General features: G+C 42.7%; 1 protein-coding gene across 1 annotated transcript; it reads right to left on the bottom strand.

Annotated features, from left to right (window-relative positions):
• Positions 1-2,032: 2,032 nt before the first annotated feature.
• olfml2a (olfactomedin-like 2A) lies at positions 2,033-24,743 on the bottom strand. Its single transcript, XM_083978949.1, has 8 exons — positions 24,437-24,743; positions 15,160-15,423; positions 14,070-14,177; positions 13,808-13,972; positions 12,460-12,703; positions 7,917-8,204; positions 7,534-7,719; positions 2,033-4,134 (listed from the first exon to the last, which is right to left on the bottom strand). Exons 1-8 carry the CDS (start codon positions 24,503-24,505, stop codon positions 3,530-3,532), a joined length of 1,929 nt encoding a protein of 642 aa, XP_083835075.1. The 5' UTR covers positions 24,506-24,743; the 3' UTR covers positions 2,033-3,529.
• Between the last annotated feature and the right edge of the window lie 338 nt (positions 24,744-25,081).

The raw sequence follows: 25,081 nt of genomic DNA on the forward strand, positions 1-25,081 counted from the left end.
TAATTTTCTGAGTATTACCTGTACATCTTTTCTAATAGAGTAAGGTAGGACAAGAGTATTAGTAGAGCTACAGCTAATCCACATATAGCTATTCTAATTATAATCTCAGGGCTTGGAGAGGATGTATAGTCGCTCCAAACTCACTGGCATTAAAGTCTTCTCTGATTTAGTTAAGTTGAAGGCGAGAAGACTTGGACCTGAGCCAAAGTCATGTGACTCGGATCCACAGCTCAGTACTCAGTTTTGTTCTGGGCTGAATGTGTGGGCCTCTGTTTTATGTTTATGATCATAGTAACACACAAAGGACCTGATGAATTATTGCAGTGCTGAATGGGTGTGCAATTTGCATCTATATGTGTAGGTTGATGACCCAGTGGAAGGTCCCATAATACTGTAGTGGGCGGAAATAACCTCAGAGGCCTGTGTGGGGGTGGAGCAGGAGAGCACCTTCCTATATTAATCCAATTACTTCTCGAACATGACACAGTGGCATGTAACATGGGGACAAAGGCTTTACATCCTGGCCGCAGTGAGGACATGATGGTATATGATGAGAGTGAGCGAGGCCCTGCTGATGTGAACAAGATCAAGTTGAGTCCTGATTTAGCAACAGGAGAGCTTTTGTGTCAGCCATGAGGCGCTGGGACCGAAGCAGCATAGGTCATGTGAATTGTCAGTGTTCATCACCATGGCTAGCGTGGACATCATTGTTCCATTACAACAACATGTCAACATTTCGTGACAGAGTTCATGATTGGACACACCATTAGTGCTGCCCTCGCGAAACCCACTGACTTGTCTTACACTCATTAATGAACTCCATTAGGCTATTTGAGTGTAAAAAAAAAAAGGGGGCCACAGCTCTGGTAGATCTTCTTTAAATGGAAAAGGGGATTTGATTTTCTTAAACAAGGCCCACATGTAGGAACTTACCACACCCACGGTTCAGCTCTTGATTTATTTCAGTGTCTCCCTCAAGAGTTGCATGACTCGGAGCTTAATTTGAAGATTCTCAAATACCCGGCCAAGAAATCAGACAGCCGTGTCCGAATTACCCTGACCCAGAGCTGCTTCTTCCAGGGTATTTTTGGGACTGAGATCAAGCAGAGCATGGCGACCTCTACCCCACAACTAAACACAACCCACGAGCGCTTTTATAGAGAAATCAGGAGAACTGAGTCACTGGTCATCATCCCTTCAACAGGAGGCGGGCAAGGCCGGCTCTGCTATCCCACGGCATTTACTGGGTCACCACACTGACTTAGGGGACAGACTTTTATTATGGAAATATTACTTCATAGCACAGACACACACAGTTTCAAGTGTTGTGTTACATTTCATGACATGACCGTTTAAGTATAAACACGTTGCAGTTGACCAAAATCCTTTATTGCAAACGGCATGCCTTTTAGAAACTTAACAACAATTCAAAATGCTGTTGTGAAACATGAATAGTGTGTCTTAAGGCTTACCATCACCATTATGTGCCTCACGCAGATCTGTCTGTCACTTTCAGAAATAAAAACATTGATGGTTTGTGGGATAGTTTGGGTTTTATTGGGTTGTGTGTGGTCGTCATGCAAAGTTGGTACATTACCTACAGTAGATCCTGCTCTGTCCGCTCCTTGTAAGGAAACCCAACCAGGAGCGACAGCAGACTCACAGAGCTATGTGTTTTTGTGCACAGGGCCACCAGGAAAGACACGTTTTAGAAACTTTTTAAACGCCTAGTTGCCTTGCACAGGGGTGGCGTGCTCTGATCTATTGCAGGAACACCGACTATGCATGACGACCTCAAACAGCCCCACTTCCCAAACTCTCCCTTTTGATTTGCATTGAGGTGAAAATGTTCAAATACACAATAATTACAACAAATGTAGTGGTTATACAAATGTTATTAACAATGGCAAAAAGCTGCATACTTTTATACAACAACAGAAATTTAACAAGATGGAACTTTGACGAAACATATGATATTAATCGTCAAATGAATTCATGTAAATATAAGTTGTAAGCTTAGAAACCTGTGTACATTGTTTTTTATTTATTTTTTTGTTAATTTTTTTTTTTCATAGTTCATATTATATTCAACACATCCCTCAAAACAATATCTATGGTAAAGAGACAGGAAGCATCAGGCGGCCGGAATAATAAACAAAGCAGGTTCATGGTCAAAGTGCTTGGTGATAGGATGGAGTAGATGGGCAAGTGAAACAACAGCTATAGTTTAGTTTGACGAACACTTCTCAGAAGAAATAATCTCCTTGGTTGAGTTAAATGCCAGTGAGCGGAGCCAAATAAAAAACAGTTTGAAACCCAATGAATCTTGCTAAATGTAGCTAAGTCTAGCCACTCTACATAATCAACTGTGTTAGCCAGTTAGGCCAATTATCTTAAAGCTTAAAAGTGTAAACAAAGTGTCAAAACCGTGGCTGAATATACATAGCTTTAAAAAAAAAAAATCTCATGGCTGAAAAAACAAAGCTCTGAGTTCAGATAGACACACTCAAATCCTGCTCGCCAACATGGAACATAATTTCCAAAGTCTTTCCAAAGGATAGTATGTAGTGTATAGGCAAAACAAAATCTATAATTTCCCACTTGGGAAAAGTCCAGTCCAAATATTGCAATGCACTGTTTTTTGTGTCATAAAAGATAAAAGATTGCACTCCTCCATATTATCGCAATATTAACAATACTGAGCTCAAGCCTATTTTATCAGGTCTGCTTTAACTACTATACTCACATGGCCAAATACTTTTTTCCCCTGTCAAAAAGAAATTGAATGCAAAATTGTTGCATGTGTAAATGCATTAAATGTTCAGCGAGCATGACTTTCCTGTCTTTGTGTGTGTGTGTGTGATCAGGTGAAATAACTCCAGCAACCATAACAACTTCCATTTTACAAGTAGCCATATATGTATTATAATGAGAGAGACTAACGTGAAATGATTAATCAAAGGGATGCTAACACTAAAAATTTGGGAGTTTCTGCCTGATTCAAAGTCTCGGCTGCTGCTCACACCACCACCAGAATTTGGGCTTCCAGGCCTCAGAAACTACCAACATCTACTCCGACAGGTCGATGAATCTAAAACGCGATGTATCGAAGTGTCCCTCAAGAGACCGACGTGTGACGGGTCTACTTTAAACTCATCATCTTTCTGCTTGTAAGCCAGCCTGCTGACATTTCATAAACAAAAATATAAAGAAATCTGTGCGCTACCTCTCAGCTTTAACTCAACCTGTTTGATTATTTCCACTGTCTGCTGTCCCATTCTATTGACAAACTGTACAAACACATCCCAATACATATTTGAGGCGTGTATGTTTGGTACACTGTGAGGTCAGGTGTTTGGATAGCATGCATTGGTACTGGAAGGCTGGTGTAGATTCATCCTTTGTCCTGTTTAGTCCAATATGCCTGCTTCTAGGCTGTCAAATACTGAGCATCGTCCTCCTATACATGTATAGGCGCCGTAACTGGCAGGCCTATTGTGAGCTTATCTGTAGCACAAACTAGCTGTGCTCACTGGTCGACAAAGTTTACTCGATATGTCAGCTGATGGCCGTTGTCCCAAGCGTACAAAACCTTCTCCTTGGGGTTGTAGTCGATCTGGGTGGTGAAGGAGTACTCGTTGGTGAAGGGCAGGCGTGGGATGGCTTCAGTGTTGGTGTGGGTGTCGTAAGCATAGTTCACCTCACCTTCTTTCTGGTTGTACACATTGACGGCGTACAAGACGCCACAGATGATGAAACAGTTTCCGTACGAGTTCCTCTTGAGACCAGTCCTCCAGGTTGTTTCCTTTTTCAAGGACAGGTCTCCAGGATCCAGCTTACTGATGACAATCATCTCTTGCTGATTGTAATCGTAGTCCATGGAGGGGTAGATCACCCACAGGCCGCTTTCGTCCACCGCAAAGTCAATGTCCGAGTGGCCCCTCCACTTCCAGGGGGTGGTGTCCTCGTAAACCACGTCGTGCAGCAGCGTCCAGGCCGCCACGTATCGCATCCTGAGATCGTACTTGATGATGTTCTTGGTGAAGGCTCTGTTGTAGTAGAAGGCTCCGTTATAAACCACATGGCCTGTTCCTATCCAGTTGTAAGGCAGTTTGAAAAGGTTGCTCCAGCGACCTAGGACAAAGAGGAACGTTAATTTAGCGTTACGTATTTATCATGCAGTTCAGGAACATGCATTAACCCTAAATCTACAGATGAGTATTATGGTCACTCTTGAAAAAAAAGAGAGGAGGAATAATCTTTTTCATTATGCACTTCGAGAATAAAGTCGAAATGTTGTGGATAAAGTTGAAATGTGAAAATTTGAAAACACATGATGTCAATTAAGTATGCAGTTGCATAACTTCAGAAACCTACTCTTACCGTTACACCCCAAGGATGTGTGCAATTGTCAGTTGCACTCCACCTCTAATTTGATGGACCAGAGAGGAATTTTGACTTCACTCTCGACATTGTATTTCGACTTAATTCTTGACATTGTATTTCAACTTTATTCTCAACATTTTGACTTACATGTGTCAAAACCTGCAAAATCAGACAATAACTGCAACTTTGCCCTACTTACGAATGGGACAACTGCAGAAAATGTAAAGTAAAAAGATGTTCAGACACAAGTTACAACATAACATTTTGGAAAAATAGCTTTAATCTCTTTTAACATTGCATTCCCTCTCTCGCTATTGACACTTCACAACATAATAAAAATTGAAATGTTCAGGCCTGAGAAACTTGTGATTTCTTCAGACTTGCCTCAGCAGCTGCAAGTCAGTCTTGAGGAGCCGAACTGTGAGAGATTTAACTTGTAATAAAAGTGATGAATGTGTGAATGTGTGATTAATTATCCGACAGACGGTTATGCAATAGACAGGATGATATGCAGTGAGCTGCTTGTTATGTTATGAACCACTATGCAGTGCTGTGGCGCTCCTGTATACATTGTCCTTTACTCATTATGGGTTGGATACATTCAACTGTGTGCATGCTATACTAACATTATGGCCCTCGCGGAGCCAATGACAGTGTTTTCACAATGCCAGACTGTGTACACACTGGCTTCACATGACAGTGACACAGTTTGTTTAGCAGTTAGCTCCTGAACAAACACGTGGTGGACTGTAGGTGTCATTTTCTAATCACATCCTATCTGCTTTCCTAACCTCCTAACCTCAGGAAGTCTGATTTAGATAATGATAATAAATGAAAAGCCAAGTGAAGGACAAAAACAACGAGCAACAGAACCCGCCCCCCAACACACACCACCATCCCCACCATCCCCATCTCTTCGGCCAGCCCACACTCTTAATCCCTCTCCACTGTGCCCAGTTGAAAGGAAAGCACAGAGCACGTCAGGGAACAGCAGGCATCACCGCCACTCACCAAGATACCCAGTCATTCGCACACAGCTGTGAGCTCCCCGCACCGCAGGACGCCTCACATGTAAGAAAGCCCGTTGTCCAAACACATCTAGATCAACAAGCCAAGTCCTACGTGGGGAGATCATCTTAACTCTCTTAGCGGGTGTAATCCTATTCCTCAGTAGATCTGGATGTGCAAGGAGATGATTTTCCCACCCACCGGAGCCATGAAACGACCGAGACCTGCATTCCACACATCTCATCAGTCTCGCTGAGCTCACTGGATCATTAGCATGAATCAGTGTCAACAACGTTATCAGAGAGAAAACACGGTTATCGATTAAAACAGGCTGATCCCACAGTTAGACCAATATCCTGGGACAGTGATGGTGTTTAGAGTTAGATTCTCAAAGATAGATAAGTCTCATTCTGTGAACTCTGAAATGAAACCAATTATTAACCCAATGAAAATGTTTTTAATGGCAATGAAATACACAGGTTAAGAGTCATATCACTGTGAACATGGAGTCCTGCAGGAGTCCTGCACACACCCCCGGGGTACAGTCAACCACAGGTAAAGGGTTTGATGAGGTTGAGTTTGTCACCTAAGGGTGTTGATTTAAGTGGATTGGATGAAGTTATATGGTCATTTGCACTCTATAGCTAAGTGTTTGTTATGCATGCAAATCAATCTACAAAACCAAGCAGAATGAAGGTGGTCATGGGGGCCAAATTTCATTTCTTCTGAGAATTTTAAATTGATTATGCAGAATCTTTTAAAGTTTGTTGGTTTGACTGTCCTTAGGCAAGATACTGAACCCTGACCAATGTTATCATCATCATTCGATCATTGATGTTTGTGTATGGACATGGAGCATTAATGTGTATTTGTCCATGTCTAAACTGTTTTAATTGCATTATCTGATCAGGCATGTACAGCACTTTTGGTCAACTATGGTTGTTTTTTTAAAACGTGCTATACAAATCTGATTTGTAGATAAGAAACAGAATAGTGCAACCGAAGTACCAGGACTGAAAAACAAAAGACAAACGGTGCTCACATTAACACCCTCTAGCAAACAGCATTTGCACTGTGGGAGGGAGTATCCAGAGGAAAGCCATGCTGGCACAGGGGGAACATGGAAACTCCACGAGGGCCTGTAAATACTCCGCAAGAACAGAGACATTTGTTCGTTTTCTCAATGTGGCAAGAACAAGAACAAAGATAGTTCTGACCAGGACGCATTTCATACTTTACGAGAAACTCAAGTACCGAACTTCAAATTCCTGACCAATCACACAACAGCTGTCGAACACCATACAAGAAAAAAGTTCTGTCCAGATGATGTGTCAACATCAAGCTGCAAGAAAATAATAACATCATTCTTTTCTTGCAGCCCTGGAGGAGAGAACAGATTTCTCTGTTCTTGTGGAGTATGTACAGGCCTTAAAGGGATAGTTCAACATTTTGGCAAACTGGCCCATTGCCATAATCCATATGGTCATAGCAGTAGGTTCGTTACCTTTAATTGTCGGTGCAAGCTGTTTTTAGAACGGCGGACCCGAGCCGTCATCAAATACACAATCCAACAACTCCAAAACGCTCTCGTGGACAAGTTGTGACCTGCACATTCACCACGCTACGAGATAATAACAGAACCTTATAAGAGGTTAATTCATGCAAAACCACTGATGCGTGTTCCCGTCGGGAGCAGTTTTTCAGCAAGCAGTCTCTGAATTTGCCTCGAAAACAGCTCTGTCTCGTTATTATCTCATAGCGTGCTGAATGTGCAGGTCACAACTTGTCCACCAGAGCGTTTTGGAGTTGTTGGATTGTGTATTTGATGAGTTTGATGAGGGAAACCAAGAAATCCCATTAGCCTCCGTAGCGTAGCTCTGAGCAGATCGCGGCTGCTTGCACCGACAATTAAAGGTAACGAACCTACTACTATGACTACAGAGATTATGGCAATGGGCCAATTTTCCAAAATGTTGAACTATCCCTTTAAGACCCCAGGCCCGGAAGGAGTCCACAGTGCAGTGTAGCACAGGTGCAATCAGTGTAATCTAATCAAACCTTCAACTTAAACATCCATGGTGGCCACTGGTTCTTGGCAGATAAAGTATTATAATAATAAAAAAAAAAGAAGAAGCGCACCTTGTTTGAAATTGTCCAGGTTACGGAACTCCACCAGGTTGTTGCCATAGTAGTAGTTAGTGACGTAGATCTTGGAGTCTTTAGCCAGCGGGTCCTTCATCCAGGCGCCCTCGTTTCGCCCGTAACTATGCTGCTTCTCCGGCAACTCGATGGACGCAAGAGTCCCCTCGCAGTTCAGGATCTTCCCTGAAAAACAAAAACCAAGCAGAGCGTTTAACATTCAGCACACCGACAGGAGAGAGCGACTTGGCACTGATGTGGTTTCACTTAAAATCGATTTCACACTTGTACAGCTCTTGATTTGGGTGACCCCCGCACACTCCTTTGTCCTCTGTCACTGCAGCACAGAGAGAGAGAGAGGGGGGGGGGGTGTTAGGACATACCGGCTCTGTGCAGAGAGGGCCGGCTGTTGTTGTTGGAGTTGTCCAGCACCAGCACTATAGTCGGAGCCGGTCTTTCGGACGCCGGCGTGCTCTGCGTGGTGACAGTAGTGGATGCAGTGGTGGTTGTAGCTGTGGTGGTGGTAGTTTGGGCGGTGGTGGTGGTTGTGGTGGTGGGTGCTGCGGTGGGCTCGGCCACGGTGGCCTTCAGGGTTTCCAGGACCATTTCAGCGCCGTCCTCAGACCGGCTCTCGGTGACGTGGTGGACTGCGTACGCTTTGGCGGGGTGATCTGGAAGGGAGGGAGGAAGTTTGGTGTAAAGTCAGACCAGCAGATAGTTTTCATTGAAAATATGACACAAGGCCAAAGAAGGCAGGATAGTGGTGACAATGATTACTGTTTATAAACAAGCTACTTGTTGTTCTTGTTGGCGTTGGTCACATTAGAGCAGGATGATGCAGCAGTAGTAATATGTGGCTCGCTGACAGATGTTATGAGACTTCTTACAGTCTGCTGAGCTCCAGAAGTCCACATCAAAGACGCCACATTAGCAATGCAGCACACAAAGAGGACCGACTTCCTCTCTCCTCTCTCTAAACTGTTTAACCCTGCTTGCTCTGCTTCCTCTGCAGAGTTCACAGACGCAGCACAAGCCTTTTAAGAAACACTGCAATTAAACAAGATAGTGTATTATGTCAAGAGAGAGAGTGTTAAGAACTCAGTGTCCTTTAATTAAAAGTTAAAGAAAAGTTTAGTGAAAAGTATACAGAAAGTTGTCAATAACTCAATAACACCGAGACTTGAATGGTCCCATATTACTTCCTCTTCTGTTTTATTTGAAGTGTTATAAATTTGATGTATTTTGAACAACCAAAAACCAGCCAACCATGATGTAGTCTGCATCTCCTCTCTCCGGAGCTCTACAACAACAACAAAGCCAGTAAGCCAATCAGAGGAGAGGCACCTGACTGCTTTGTTGTGACATCACAGAAGTCACAGACATCCTGGCTGTATGCATTTCTCAGGCTTTGGTAATTTCTCAGATGCTTTATAATTAAACTATGTGGAGCATTATTCTAACAACTAGGCTAAATAATGAGAACAAAACAGCTCAAAACTGTGTCTTCTTCGGACATTTCTTTAGGTGCATGAAGGGTCTCTGTCTTGCATTTGTAACCTCTAGCACTTCACCAGGCTTGGGGAGTAACGGACTACATGTAACGGCGTTACGTAATCAGGATACAAAAAAAGGGTAACTGTAGTCCGTTACAAGTACAGAAAAAAACCCCGTAATCAGATTACCGGTACATTTGATAAAAACAGAGATTACTTAGCTGATTACTTCACATTTTAAAAATCAACCACAGGCTATAAAGCGGCCGTAGAAGCCACTCGCCGGCTCGTTGTAGTTTCAGAGGAGAGGCACACAGACAGAGCTCCTCTGCCTCTTCTGCCCGTACGGTGTGTGTGTGGCCGAGGCTACGCTGCCTCTGTGAGTGTGAGCAGTGCGTAAATTCACGTTGCCTTCGTGAATTGTAAACACAGACGGCCCCCTCGGTTTTAGCGTCCAGCAGTTTAGCGGCTAATTCAACTGCAGTGATGGATAACTGTACCGGGGAGGCTCAACAACTTAATGAGCTTCATTTGAGGAATAAACGGCAGCTTTTACCTGACGGAGACCGACGCCTGAGCTACGGTAGCTAACAGCTAGCAGCTAGCAGGTTACAGACTTTCTCTCTCTCTCCCTCTTTCTTACACACACACACACACACACACACACACACACACACACACACACACACACACACACACACACACACACACACACACACACACACGGCCCAGGTTGTCTGTCATATCTGTTGTAAACCTTGTAATACTAGCTTGTTGAGTACAGTTAACATTATTGTTGCTTCGGTTTGAGTGTGTATTAACTCGTGGTTTGTGCCGGCAGCTGTCACTAATGTTGATAAAGTGATGATTTACAATCGAGAGTTTATCCATTGTGTTTTATTTTGAAATTTAGCGGATGCTCGGTGCGTTTCATTTCCTGTTTCCTCTGCGTGGATTGATGCGTGATGGCTGCGTGACTGAATTTGCATGTTTGGTATTAAAGTTATCCAAAAGTAACTAAATGTAATCCGTTACATTACTTTAATTTTGTAGTACTTAGAGTAAGTTACTAATTACATTTTCTAACAGGTAACTTGTAATTGTACTGGAATACATTTTTAAAGTAACCCTCCCAACCCTGCACTTCACACGTAGCCTAAATATTCAGGTGCAATATCATCAGGGCTTTTGAGAAGAGACTATTCATCTCCACCCTTTTCACAGACATGAAGGGGTTAAATCTAGATTTTGAACAGGTACGCTGTTTTACCTTTAGATGTGTCTGAATTACATGTCACATCTCATTCATTTAAATTACAGGTAAGCATCTTATGATGATTTAAATGCATGTTCTAAAGGTTTTGGATGACGTTCAGTTACACTGGGTTGACATCATGTGTTGGAGAAAAAATTTACAAATTTCCATTAAAACCCAAAATGGAATAAATCTTGCATCTTGTTTTCTAGTTTCATGCTTCAGTAATCACTTTGTTTCTTTAAAAAAAAGCAGACAGGCTGTTCTCCTTCTGGTCCTCATCCTCCTCCATCCTGTGCTGCCTCACAGATGTCATGAGATCACAGCATTGCTACATAAGCAGCTTGGATCTTCCTGACACGCGTACTCTGAACACATGGACCTGATGAAGGCTGGAGCAGGAACAATATTTGGATAAAATGTTTTACAATTAACGGTAGGAGGCTTAAAGAAGACAAGACGATTAGATGTTTAATGTGGTACCTGGCAGTAAATGTAACGGATCCACGCTAAAAGAGTGAATCCATCACAGTCCTTTTATCTCAGGTTGAGTGAAGCTAATGACTCTGAGGGTAGCACATGAAAGAACACATCAGCCAATTAACAGACCTGATAGCCATCTGTGTTTACTAAAGCAGATGGGACACATCTTGTATCACTTTAGTTATTTTATTACTTTACGGATAAAATGCCCCTTTATTTAGACACGGTGATCAAGATATTTCAGTAGTTTTTAAAAGTCCATGTCAGAGACAATTTTACACTCACTTTTATCATTGTAAAATATAATTTTTTATTGTGCAATGTTTAAAACTTTATGAGAACCTCTGCAAAGATTTCCAAGACATGAAACCGTATAGTTTTTTTTCATCATTATATCAAACACACAATCAATGATCCGAGTGTCTCCATCCACCCAGGGATGAGACGCACTATTCAGTTCATCACTAACCGCCTGAAGTCGCACACTCATAGCCGCGATGTAAAACTAGACTTTTTAATACAAAGGTTCAGACATAACCGACGTTTCGCCTGACATTTTATTGTGAATTCTTGTAAAAGTTTCTTCTCTATTTCAGTCTAAGTTAAGACTTGATATTATGAGGTTAATTCTCTTGAGTTGTACCAGCCACATGGTTTCTCATTCAGCTTTGTAGGCTGGTAATAGTTAGTGTAGCAGCAGGTGCTTCTGACAAGGTGTCTCCGAACTCTAACTCCACTGAGAATTGCACCTGCTAAAAAGTGTGTCACTGTAACTAAAGCTGAAGAGACACTTCAGGGAGCATGAAAGGTGCATCCGTCCACCTTTCCAGGATGAATGCACGATCGTTCCTGCACCCTGCTCTTTCCCAGTGATTATGGAAATGCGGCAGACCGGCTCCAGTGATGTGACGGCGGTCTCTGGATTTGCCTGAGGTTCACGTACATGGTAGAACATGCGGCCTGACAGCATGATGTGCGTGTGCCCTGTGCAAACGCAGCATACCTATTCATTCAACTAGACTTAAAGAGGATTGGAAGGAGTCGGGAAATGTTTTCTCTGCACCGGTGAGGGTCCCCTCTCATTGTTGCGAGCGGTGAAGCTGAGGCATGTCATGGATGTGGCGGCGCCCCATTCACACGGCATTCCATCAGCTCCATGTATTTTGTCGATAAAAGGTTTGGATTTCCTGCTCGCTGAATGTGCACCAGCAGTCCAATCCTACGCTGACTGGGACCGCTTTGCTTAAAACAACAGTGGGGGTAAACCTCTTATTGAGGGGATCTCATGTGTCAGATAGCCATGGATCCCCTATTTTATTGCCTTACACTTCTGTGTAAAATTAGCCACACAATCCCAGCCCTTATCTCACACTTGTGTAAAACAACATTCTCAGGAAACCTTCATTATGTTCTTTATTGGAAACTAAATCCAGCTACTAAAGATCTTCTCAGCGTTTGAAAGAGGAGCAAAGCCGTAGCTGGCGGCTGATCCTGGTCCAGCAAAGAAACTAATTTGGATCATTTTCAGCACCCACAGGGGATCGCACACAGATGATCGCACACAGATGGGAGTGCAAACTCAGCTAAAGTGTGAGCGCAGTGTTTTTTTTAGCTCCGAGAGGATGGCTTTCCATGAACACACCACCGTGCTGGGACGGGACGCAGAGTGTCGTGGTCACTGCTGGAAACTCTCACCTTCTCTGTGGTCGTCACTGGTCTTGGCAGCCTTGTAGTATGTGATGCCCCTCACCACACCGGGCTGGTGGCCAATCACCTTGGCTTTGGACGTGGGGTCGGGTTTGACCGGCTTCCCGGGCTTCATGACCTCTTTCTTGGGCTTTACGACCTTTTCTTTGGCTGGTTTTGGGGGCGGTTTGGCTGCGGGAGGCTTTTTGTTGGGTAGTTTCACAGTCGTCTTGGCTTTCTCATCATTAGTGTCCTGCAAAATGAATGTTCAGAGTACACAATGTTAGGAGACTGGGTAATATTGACTTGTATGTTCTTTATTTGGACTGTATGAGGGCATTTATCTTAGGTTGTATATCGGCCCAACACTAGTAGCACTGTTTACAATATTAGCTTTTGGTCATCTATAATTTTTACTGATGATTCATGACAAATACAAAATATTGCCATACAAGAGTGTCGCCATGTTTTTCTTCCACATGTTGCGATGGACCTCTAGCTGCATCTACACCTGCTGCCACTAGGGTTTTCTAAACTAATAAAGTGAAACTCTGTACCATCTTTCCACTGTCAGTGTCTGAGTTCAGACTCACTAATTGATTCATATTGTACAGCCTGTACAATAGCGTCACATTCACATACTGAGTAGAAACAATTATATACACTTAGTTCTGAGAGTTTTCTTCATCTTTGGTCTCTCAAATCAGCATATAAATGTATCAAGAGTTTAGCCATAGAGTCTCTCTCCAGATATACTGGACAAATATCAACATACCGTAGGCAGATGGTTATAGATATAGATAAAGGTAACACAGTAACAGAGGATCTAGAGAATGTGTTGCAGTAACAACTTCAAAACATCCCATCATTGATCTAAATTTGGACAAGATTTTCTTTTAAGAGCTGTCCAGTCTGGGACACATCACCAGCTGAAATCAAATTAACTCCAGACATAAATTCCTTTACAACAAAGTGTTGCTTTGTGCAGCACATTAGTTTCATGCCTTGTTAAATTACATTAAATGAACTAAAATTAGACAGAATATTTCACATCCAATATACATAGCCTCTTAATCTTCTACTGAGCTGGTGATAGTTTATTTAGATTTATCAAAGCAGATGACCTGTGTCTCAAATAAGTGGTATTTTTGATTCATTGTCAATATACAGATATTGGTTACAGAAGATTTCAACAGCTGTCTTCTGAGAAAAAGTAGTAAGACAGGAACCAAAGATCTATGGAGGCAATGAATCAGGACCCTGGACAAAAGTAATAAGAACAGCGGCTGAGTGAAAGATGAGTACTCGGCCACTACAGCCGTCCTCTATAATTATTACAATTATCCTGTTCTCTGACCTGTGCTTTGTCTTTCTGGAGCAGCTGCAGACTGAGGCTGGAGATCTCCTTCTTGATGCTCATCATGATGTTGGAGTAGTTCTCATATCTCTTAAACTGGTTGGTGAGGCTCATCATGCTGTCCCTCACAAAGTCATTCTCCCGTGTAAGGTTCGTCTTGATTGTCTGCAAGATAAGTGATCGTTATAATGATTCAAATGAAAAACAACCCTTTGTGTATAATTATTTTACAAAGTCTCTCTGTGTGTGTTTCTTTGCCTACCTCTTCAAGGGTGTTCATCTGCGACATCACTTTGTTGATGTAGGAGTGGACTTTTATCATGTCCATGCTGTAAAGCGTTCCCTCGAGGAGGTCCACCATAGATTGGAGCTGGTCATTCATTCACGCCATAAAAGGAAAAGAACCAGAGTCATTTACCATCTCCTGAACCTGTCCCCTGACAGCTTTATGTGCCTCTGTTTTACTGCACTAATATCCTGAGTGACCTCCCAACTAATTGATCGATTTACCACTATTGACATCCTCGGACTGTTTCCATCTTCATTACTTTAGCTCTCTCCTTTAATGCAATCATTTCCTCAAGAGGTGCATTGGGTTGATCTATAGGTTAAAGTGCACTCAGATCAAACATCTGGAACTGTCTAAGGGTTTCATATGGTACACACTGTGCTCCTGCTGCCTGTGCAAGAATGGATGTGTGGTTCAGGTATGTGCTCACGTCTACTGACGTGCTCACAAAAGATACTGAGGGCATACATACAGCTAAGATGAAGTCTGTCTGATAAGGCTCTTAGTGCAGTGAAAATGCATTTTTATGGCTGAAACCCTTTGTTCTGATGTCTAACAAACATTTTTACTTCTAGGAGCTGCTACTGAGTCGTTCTAAGAAATTACATCAATAAATCAACAGATATTTTTTCTGAATTGATTGTATCGTACAAATTATTACTTTGAAGAAGCTATTCGTAGGTGTGTTATCTGCTGCTGGATTGTTGTCTTAAAAATACAAAAGGTTATAATACGGCCTCCAAGTAGCAGTATATTCAGACTAGGGTGAGTTGCTATCGGAAAACATTTCTTTGATAACTCATAGTGGCCAAATTTTAAAGCAACAGAAAGACATCTCACATCATTTTCCCACAGACAGAAACTCAGAGTCATTTGGGTCACATTCAACTTTCTGCTCATGGTGTCTTTAAGCATCTTTCTTTCTTTCTTTCTTTCTTTTTTTATTAGCACATAAAAAAAATAAAACAGCATATTAAGGAGTAGAACAAAAAAACATACAATGTATACAGTAGATACAGGAAATGTGCAGGAGAAACAAAACAAAACACCATCATCTCCTCACCTTCAGTAACTCAGGAGCCTGTTTCTTCAGCTTCTCCATCTTCCACTCGTTCTCACAGGGGTTGAGGGAGGACGGCGGCGCCGTGCACGAGCACTTACAGTCGGATCCAGAGCTGACCGTCTCCACCGTGTAGAAATCCTCCACGCGAACGCTGCCACTCCGCAGACGCTGGCAGGCGTCCTTGCTCAGTGGGCGCATGATGCACTTACAGCGGCAGTCTGAGCCCTCTGACGTCATCCGGACGGGCTCGGTCTCCCCGAAGATCTGCAGGGAGGGAACAGGATTTAAACATAAGCAACACTTATGTGCAGGAATTTAAACATCACACCTGCATATCTAGTGACCTGAAATTGTGGGGTTGAGTAAATATGAAGGTGTAACTGTGTGCAGTGTGTGAGTTCCTCCAGCTCCATCTATTCCATTAGTCTAATCTCTGCTGGACTTCTATGAATAATAAATCCATTTGTGTTGTAGGGGAACAAAAGCAGGGGAAGGAAAGTAATCCCGAATAATAACCACATGCTTCCACTCTTTTTGAACACCAGCCTGTGTGACTCAGAGAGGAAACCCTCTGAGAAAAACATAATTCATAAGAGTCCTGCATCACATCACCAGCTGCCCTTTGGCTGCCATATATGATGACAGAGCTTTGGCTGACCATGTTCATGGCTTACTTAATAAACAGGAAGCCAAAGCGCGGCAGGCTGAGCAGACATTCCACCCAGCTCCAATGTGAGGCAAGTGCACGCTGGCGTACAGTGGAGATAGCTCTCACTTAAGAATTCGACTACACAGATTAACTGCACTGTTGTTCAGATGTTCAGGTGGTGATCTGGCAAACTGAGGATTTCTCTACTATGTTGATAAGAATCCTTATTTCACAAGGAAGCAGTGGTTTGTTTAAGAGATTAACGGTTCATAGGACAGATTTGTAAATTGGTTTGACAACAGCTGGACTGTAATCTGAGTAACATTTCACACTGAAAGCAAAACAAACTTTAGAGGTGACACAACTGGACACAAAAATCTGCACTGGGCAGAGTGTGCAAGGAGGAAAAGTACAAGAACATGTGGATAGAGAGACTAATTCCAGTATCCAGAGGTTTTATCATCTGAGTTTTGAGATTAGAATCGGGCCTGTCACACAAACACAGCAGAGACACACTTTGCAAACACACACACGGTGACGGTCTAGCTTTAACTTCCTACATAATTGGGTTAAATAAACATGGACAGCAGAAACACTTGGTCAGATTTGCACAAAATGAAAATTGCCCAATAAAGTTAGAATCTGCTTCATGGTCGGCCAAACAACATTTTACGAGACCAATGTATCTTCACATTGAACAGCTCCCTGCATCTAGCTCCTCTCTCTAAATACAAAAGAAGGGATGCAAGGAATCTTGTCTAATAGAAAGAAGATGTCCTCTTTTTCTCTAAAAACAATCATCTGAGACAAAAGTCAGTTGTGATCATGGCAGCGCAGCTGGTCCAGCTCTCACTCGGCCTCAGGAGCTGGATTGTAACCGTTAATGGACTGGAATTGCTCACATATGCAAAGTACTGTTTGCATTAAAAGAAAGAACAAGGGCGTTATCACCACCCGCACAGCGGTGTTTATGTCAGTTTCATGATTCCCAATAAAAACCGACTGAAAAACATCATGTGTTTGTGAAATAGCAGATTTATTAAAACTTTGCACTCTGTAATTATAGTATCAACAAATTAGTCAAACCACAGCTGACAGCCAGACTGACACTGGCTGTTTTTTTGCTTGTTTGATCATTTGTTTTCTACAGAGACTGATAGAAAATATAGAGATGATATGCAAGAAGACAGGATTTGAACCATCGGATCTACACAAAGTTGAAACCAGGTATCGTTGTACCTGTTTTAATCGGTTTATAGACACACAGGTGAAAATACACAGATTTGGACACACAATCCCAAAAATGAGGACGCAGGGTGCTCGACTCAGAAGCAGCAATCAGAGACAGAGTTTTTGTAGGATCAATATAAAAAGAGACAGGGAGCTTGCACATTAGATACACAGGGAGGGGAAGACAATAAGACAGAGGTGTAACAATCACAGGAGTGGGAAACACATGATGGCAGGAAGAGGAAATCTGAAATGACAGGAAAGGTGAGACACAAAAATAAAGGAAGTGAAGACATAACCTGAATCAGGATGGGACATGACACCGTCTCATAAAACCTGGTCTTAGATCTTCATCATTGAGATACAGTAGTCCACTGTACAGCAGTCACTACAGTGGGCTGAAAACCAATATGATGAATGTTGGTGATATTGACTAGAGCTGCAGAAGAACTCAAATTTGCACATAGGTCAATTTAATTTTAATGGGGAGAACGAATCAGCATGTAAAACATTTTTATATGGTCATCTGAGGCTCTGGAGGAGAAAACAACCATGACAATGTTACAATGATGTCATTGGTGTTACAGTATCTCATCTTTGGCCTAGAGGCTGCAAATTTACAGCATAAAGCTAGCATTACAAAATTGGCCTGTGGAGTTTGGAAAACCTTGACTTAAAAAAAAGAGCATTTATACCATTTAAAAATATTAAACTTTAAAAGTAAGATGTTTTTAGTTACATTATGAAAATGTAGAATTTAGAGACTGACTCATGCTATGAACCAAAAGCCAAGATATCTCAGCTTCGATAACCATTCGCGTTTTTGAATCTCTGTTGTGACATACCTCAAGTTTATGTGAAATGTGTGCTAAATGACAATAAGAGCGATTTGCATGCATAACAATTTACAGTGCTGGACCATGGCTGGCCCAAAGAATGAAGAAGGTAATTAGCATCATAGCTTTCTGGATCCGTCCTGTTAGTGTTAGTGTTGTATCACTTAACGGCTGCACCTCGTTATAGTTTTAACACAATTTTGGATTTTGTCTTTTGGCAGCGCAACACCAGGCTTAACGAAGGTAAGGGGGGAGGTGGTGGGGGCTCATTAGTGGAGGAATGCGGGCTGAGTGATGGGAGGGGTGGTGGGGGTGTGTGCTCTCTCCCTCCATTACTGGAGACATACTGGAAGGGGGTCTGATACAGGGTAGGACTCCCGTGTGCAGAGCCGGATCAATCCTGACCCATGTCAAGCGAAAAGGCAGCAGGTTGACAAATGCTACAGCCACATGAAAACAGGGTGGATTAGCAGATTAGACTTCTTTAGCGGGGGCCATGGCTACAGCCCTGCTGGGCTGCATTGTTCAGCCCCAGCCCGACACTGACTGCTGCATAGCAACATCAGCTTAAGTTGCTTTAAGATGGAGAAGTCAGGGAAATTCCAGTCAGATTTACTTTCGTTCTTCACGTTTAGTTGCAGGAGAAAGAGCAGCAATGCATCAAGAAAGATCTGCATCATTCTGCCAATCAGAGCAGCTGATCCCTCCCCCCTGTCAAATCATATATGCCTGCTTGCTTAACCAACTGTCCAGCATCTCATGCCAGGCTGACCTACCAGCATGAGAGCAGGCAACACAATTACGAGTGCTAATAATTAAGAGTAGAGGGTATTTAACGCATGCTTTGAGCTTTGAGTCTTCGTCTTTGACCTCTCAAGTGCAGTCAAGTTTCAGGTCAAAAAGACGCGGCTCAAACATGAACTCATGTCTGCACGATAGAAGGGAAAGAGCCTGCACACTGCAGAGAGCTCAATGAGATCAACTGCCGCGGCCTTTAACAGCTAACGCACACTGACAGTGATGAGGTGAAAACCCAGTTGCGCTCTGAAATCCTAAAAACACAAACTGCACACCGGTTGCTGCATTTGTTAATTTGTTAGTCTCGGTGGTTCCAGCAGCAGCAGCAGCAGCAGCAGCAGCAGCAGCCTGCCGTATGTGCAGCCAGCTCCATATAAACAAGGATATCCTCTCCTTTCAGTGCTTCCAGCTGGTAATCACTGGGACAACAGTATGGTGAACAGGGGGGCAGGCAGCGCAGGTCTCCTGTGGCAAGGCTGCGTTTTCCAACTGTCTTCGAACACAAACAATAGAGCTACGACTCTTGTTATGACCTGCAGCTGATTCCGCCCCCCCCCCCCCCCCCCCCCGCTCATTTTGCTTTTTGAACTATTTTCCCACAAATGCACCAAAAGGCACCGTGAATACCAGCTCTAATCAGGCTTAAGCCCATCGAGCTTGTGATGTTAGTGATTTTAAAGGACAGACTATCCCTTTAAAATCCACATCATCTCCTGTCAAGGGCACTCAAGACAAAAAGGAAGCAGGATCCACATTCCAGTCGAAAGAGTCCTCCTCGTTTTTTTTTTCTTTTAAAAATCTAATTAGCAGTGCTTATGATAAACAGTCTTACTGCGCCACTGTAAAGATTAACTTGGTACAAAGGGGGGAATTTCACCGCAGCCTTCGGCCTGGAGATGAGCCACAGGGCTGGGGGCTCTGATTTGAAACAAAAACACTGGCATTAGCGCGCGGATGTTAATTAGCTGAACACAAAGTGTATCAAGCACTTGCTGCTTTTGGGGGTACACATCCACATTCCTGCTGCCTCTGTTTATGTGTCCGTACATGCTGCGAACCTCTCGCTCTCTCTGCGGCACACGATGACACAAAAATGAGGATTCATGCTTTTTCTGATCCCACTAAACAAGCTTCTCACCAGCCACAGTGGCATGAATACAGTCGTCACACATTTCCACTTGTGATTTCTCCCCCAAAGATCAAATCATTATCTGCCTCGGAGGGAGAAAATCTGTTCAAACAGATACACGCTGGAACTGTTTATATGGCTCCATAGTAACAGCCAAGTACAATAATAATCTATTCATGAGCACAAAAAGACACTTCTCTGACTGTTAGTGTGTCTGGAGACTTGAAACATGAGTGGAATGAAAGATGCTGCCAGTGTCCCCCCCCCCCCCAGATGATTTGATACAACAGATGTTTATGGAAAAGCTGTGGAAAAGTTACTGCACGACATTAGACAACAATTTATTGGCAAATTTTTTAAAAGAAAGAGAACGAGACAAAAGAAAATACTAGGTCAAAACCTAATATATGGCTGCAATTAAATCTTGATTTTATAACAGACAACATCACCAAACACATAAATCAAAGTCTTAAGTTGGATTTACTTTAAAAAAAAAACCTCAGAAAAGAAACTTAGAAGAGACAGAAGACAGAAAAAAACCCCAGAAAGAATGAGGAGAAAGAGAATTGACTAATCCCAAATGACAGGTGATCCACCAGGTGAACCATTGGGACCAGAAACAGACTATCTTTCTTTCTAGTCTCTCAGACAGCTCAGCCTCTGTTCAGGATCAATTAGTGAGGTACTTTAGACTGGAGTGAATATCTGGCTGATCGTTACTGAGCATTAACAAAAATCCATTCATCATTTGAATTGTATTTATATTGTCATTATTAATTGCACGTGTCTTTGTCCACACCTTATTAAGCAAAAAAAAAAAAAAAGCTCTGCTGTGTATCAGTTATCCTCTTCTCTCTGGGGGAGAGATGGGCTGGCTGCTGTCACTACTAGTTTTCCACTAGAGTACAGTTTTGGTTAAAGTTGTGATAAATTTCATAAAGTATGATATCATGACATATTTGGGCAACATGCGCCCAGCTCCATGGCCCAAACCTGGCTCTTGCTCAACAGGATTGTCAGATGTGACTTTTACATCTGGGCCAACTCTGACGCACACAGAAAATCTTCCAGCTGTCAGCCAATAGGAGAGGATAACAGTCAGAATGTGCCCAGATGTGGAAGGATATAATATCATATTTACCATATTATTATAAGAGTGCGATTAATCTTCGATCCTAAAACAACATTATTGAATCTTAAAACAATTTCTTTGAACATCATTTTGATGGTTCACTGACTTGTAGCCTGATCAGGATAACCGCTCGACTTTCATTTTCAAGCTTTAAGCACTTGTTCTTGCACATTTGATCTCATTAACCTCCACCTGCTTGTTGTAAGAAGAAACAAGCTTAGGTATTCTCAGTCTGGACGTCATGATGGCAGAGAGGCCAGTTCCTAGTACATTTTAGCACACAGCCACTGTGGGATTAGATGGGTCAGATTGGTTTGTACTGAGATTAAGTTTTTGTGTTTATGACATATTTTGTTTTCTGCACATGAGCTGCTCGATTCCAGGGATGCGTTGCTCCCACCACCCTTAACCGCTCCGACTCAAACTTTAATTTATAACTCCAGCGTCCTGTAACTACACTTTGTGCCTGCAGAGGCTGCTGTTGCTGCTGCTCAGCACAAGACATAAACTGTGTCCACAGACAGTTATCGTTGGGTTGTACGGTTACTATCAGCTAGCAACTATAACAACATTTTACTCTTTTATATATATATATAATTATCTGTTGAACTGAGCTCAATATTTTTGGGATAGGTTGGGTCACAAAGGGTCCAACGGGTGGATCCTTCAGGGAAAGGAGGATGCATTTCCTCGCTGCATTATTACAAATTTCCCCAAATCTTCCTTTATTGTTAGATTAGTTAGACATGGTTGTCTAATATGAATGTAATTCCCAGATATCCTGGGTTGGGAGTCTTACTGTTTGAACTGTGCCTGTAAATGAGTGAGCACACGGTTTATGTACGAGGGCGTTTGAAATTGAGCTTTTAAATGAATAACCTTAGTCTGTCATGCATTTACTCACTCCTACATTTAATGGGAGAATACAGAGCAGGACACAGAGGTCCAGATTTGCAGGGGAGAACATGTCTGAGAGGTTTCACAGGGGCCATACAAGGAACCAGCACATACACTAGACAGAGGCAGGCTATATTTAATACTTATCTGGGATCATAAATCTCTCTCCCGAGGATCAACGGATCGGAGAAGACACGAAAGTCTCAGACAAAAAGGGGTTAGAGTTACTTCTCTGAGGATCCATGTTGTATTTTATTTTATTTTTTTTTTTACTTTTTGTAGATTTGGCCTAGAATACAAGACCGTACTGTTCACTATTCTGCACCAAAGCCAAACAGAGGCAGACCTGTCCAAAACCCCCCGTCATGTGACAGTCTGCACACCTGGGCTAATGGCAAATCTTGACCCGTTCACTGACACCAAAAAAAAAAAAAGGTTTTCCTTAGGTCATTGCCTGAGTATCAGTCCCACTCTTTTCCATCAGCTTCCAGCTTTGTTTTAACCACAAACACAGCGAGCGAACTCTCTGCAGCCTGATGATGTTGACACTTCATCAGGCCCCATGTGACACGTCTTATTAAATAGAGTCTAACTGGCATGACAACGTATCGTGTATTATACAGTGTGGTGTTCGGCTCCACCTGTAAGTGAGCACATGTTTAGTCTGAGTGTCATGTTCCTCAATATTTCACTGGGGCAAACTGAACATCCCACTGTCTCCGTCTCTCTGACCTTGTGCCAGTTGTCCTTGGGTTTGTTTACAACCAAACAACCAAAACAAGCAAGAGGCAGTTGCCTGCACTATTTCCCACGCCATCCTCCGTGCCCTACATGCCGCTCTAAGCAGGCTTTATCTCCCATTAATGCCAGTGTTACCAGACTGGCTGGGCCTTGAATGTAGCCAAGAGACAAGAGGTTGGTGCTGTGAGCAGAGACAAGATGTGCTCATGTAAAGAAACAGTGAATTAACTACATCCTTAGTCCTTAGATATACAATCAAGGGTACATTTCATATACATGTTTTTCATTTTAAATGTGTGCTAAAAAAGTTAAAAATGTATATTGGTCAAACCACTTCTGAGTATGCACTTCCCACAACAATCATAATTTTCCAAAAAAGTTTTATAAAATAATATTTAGTTCTGTTACTTGTGTATTTATAACTTTCCATTCACACTCTTTTTTTCTTTAACTTTTATCATGTTTTTAATCAGCAACGATGACATTTTTATATCTCTCCTGGGATTTATAAAGTATTCAATGAGTAACAATTGTACATTTTCCATCTGCAGTCTTTTGCCCAGGCACAATTTAAACTTGATAGAACATAAGTGCAAGCAAACACAACAGGACACAGTAGAAAATTACACACAGCAGTGTATCACACACTTAAACTAGCAGTAAACAGTGCTCCCAGTGTTGCTGCTGCTGCTGCTGTAGCTACTGTTACTATTTGTAATAAAACTTACAACACCTATTATTGCTACCACAACTATAAACTAACCAGGGGTGGACAAATCCTGCACCTCCATCACTCTAAAGTAGTCATAGATAGAAATACAGTGTAGTCAGGTGTCCAAGAAAAATACTCAAGTGAACGACTCATACTGGGAAAAATGCACTGCACTCTAGTAATGCACTTTGTCGGTGTCCACTCATGCATAGAAGCACTATCCTCCTGACAACTTCTTTGACTATTGTTACTAGATGTGCACTACATGGCATAACGTTTCTGCAATCAAGGTCTTTCGCACCAAACTGAGAAAACCATTTCTTTGTGAAGCTTTGTGCATAAGGACACTGTCATGCTGACAGTGGAAAAGACAGAGGAAAAGGACAAACACTGGAGCTGCAGCATTAAGATGAGATGGATATGTGGGGTAATAGCTTCCTACAAAGACCCTTCCTGCTCCTATAATGCACCATGCTGTTTCTATCACTGCTGTTACTCTGTTGTTGCTCTTCACTGACTCACATTTCTGCAGATTTGGTCTGACTGTATCCAAACCAGACTGTTTCTAACACTCACACACACTGGTCTTCATGTATAATGTGAACTGTACATGCATTTTATCTCCGGGCGGTCTGTGTGTACAGTGTGTGTGTGTTTGTGTAGAGCGGCATGGGTCAGGCTGAGGGAGAGTGAGGGGTTACTGGAGTCCAGCAGCTGCACAAACAAGGGCATATTACTGTTACCCCACTGAGTGCCATCTCTCCCACACTCTACTGGCATCATGTCTGCACACACCGGACCTATCATTACACAAACCTATTGTTAACGCATGTCACGCAGAAGCCCAGAAGCCCTCATTGGGAAGATTAACTCGACTTATAAAAAATGACACAGAACCCAAACCGTCTGCTGCCTTTAGACTGAAAATTTAAAGGTGTGACCATGCAGGAGGGGAAATGCAGTTCACCGGCCAACACACACTTAATTTGTCTGAAGCTGAGGCACCGTGGTGCAGGTGAGAGGTGAGGCTGAGCAAAGCTGGACAGGATCTGACACAACACAACAACGCGTAAAAACAGTGGTTACTACAAGCCAGCCGTGCGTAAAACTCCTGCAGAATAAAGAGATTATAACTTGTCTGATCTGGTCCTACCTTGCTCTGTGCAGACGCATCCTTACACAGAACCAGCAGGCAGGCGAACAAGTTCGTGTATCTCCACATTTTCTCTATATGGCGTGAAGTTGAGCAAAAGGGAAATCCAAAATCCAAAAAGCTGCCGTCGCTGCGTTCAGTCCATATGGGAGAGTAGTGCGCTTACATTTACTCCATGTCCTCTGAGCGCAGGGGGGACCATACAGTGTGTGTCCGTCTGGTTGTATGGATGGATGTGTTGTGTCTGTGTGTGTGTGTGCATGTATGTGTGTGTGTGAGAGGGAGTGAGTGAGTGAGTGAGTGAGTGTGTGCGCCCTGTCTGCACCCGCGCGCTCTCAGCTCGGCCCACAGCTGTGCACCGTGTCACCCGTTGTCCTCCACTGATGGGAGGGGTTTGAACACAAACACACTTCGTCTGTGTGTGTATGATTTGTACAGGACGGCTCATAATAAGTATTATTATCAATTTAATTATTTGATAATAGTGTATTATGAGATGTTTTCTTAATTGGCTATTGGGGTTAATAGGGTAAGTTAAAGTGCAGTTCCCCTCCTGACCACTAGATGTAACTATCTAAGTCCCGTTTTTCTTAGCGGCCTTGCTAATGTTTGCACTGCTACAAACAAACAATTTTACTTCTTAAC

This window comes from Trachurus trachurus (genome assembly GCF_905171665.1).
Source record: "Trachurus trachurus genome assembly, chromosome: 9".
Taxonomy (NCBI): Eukaryota; Metazoa; Chordata; class Actinopteri; order Carangiformes; family Carangidae; genus Trachurus; species Trachurus trachurus.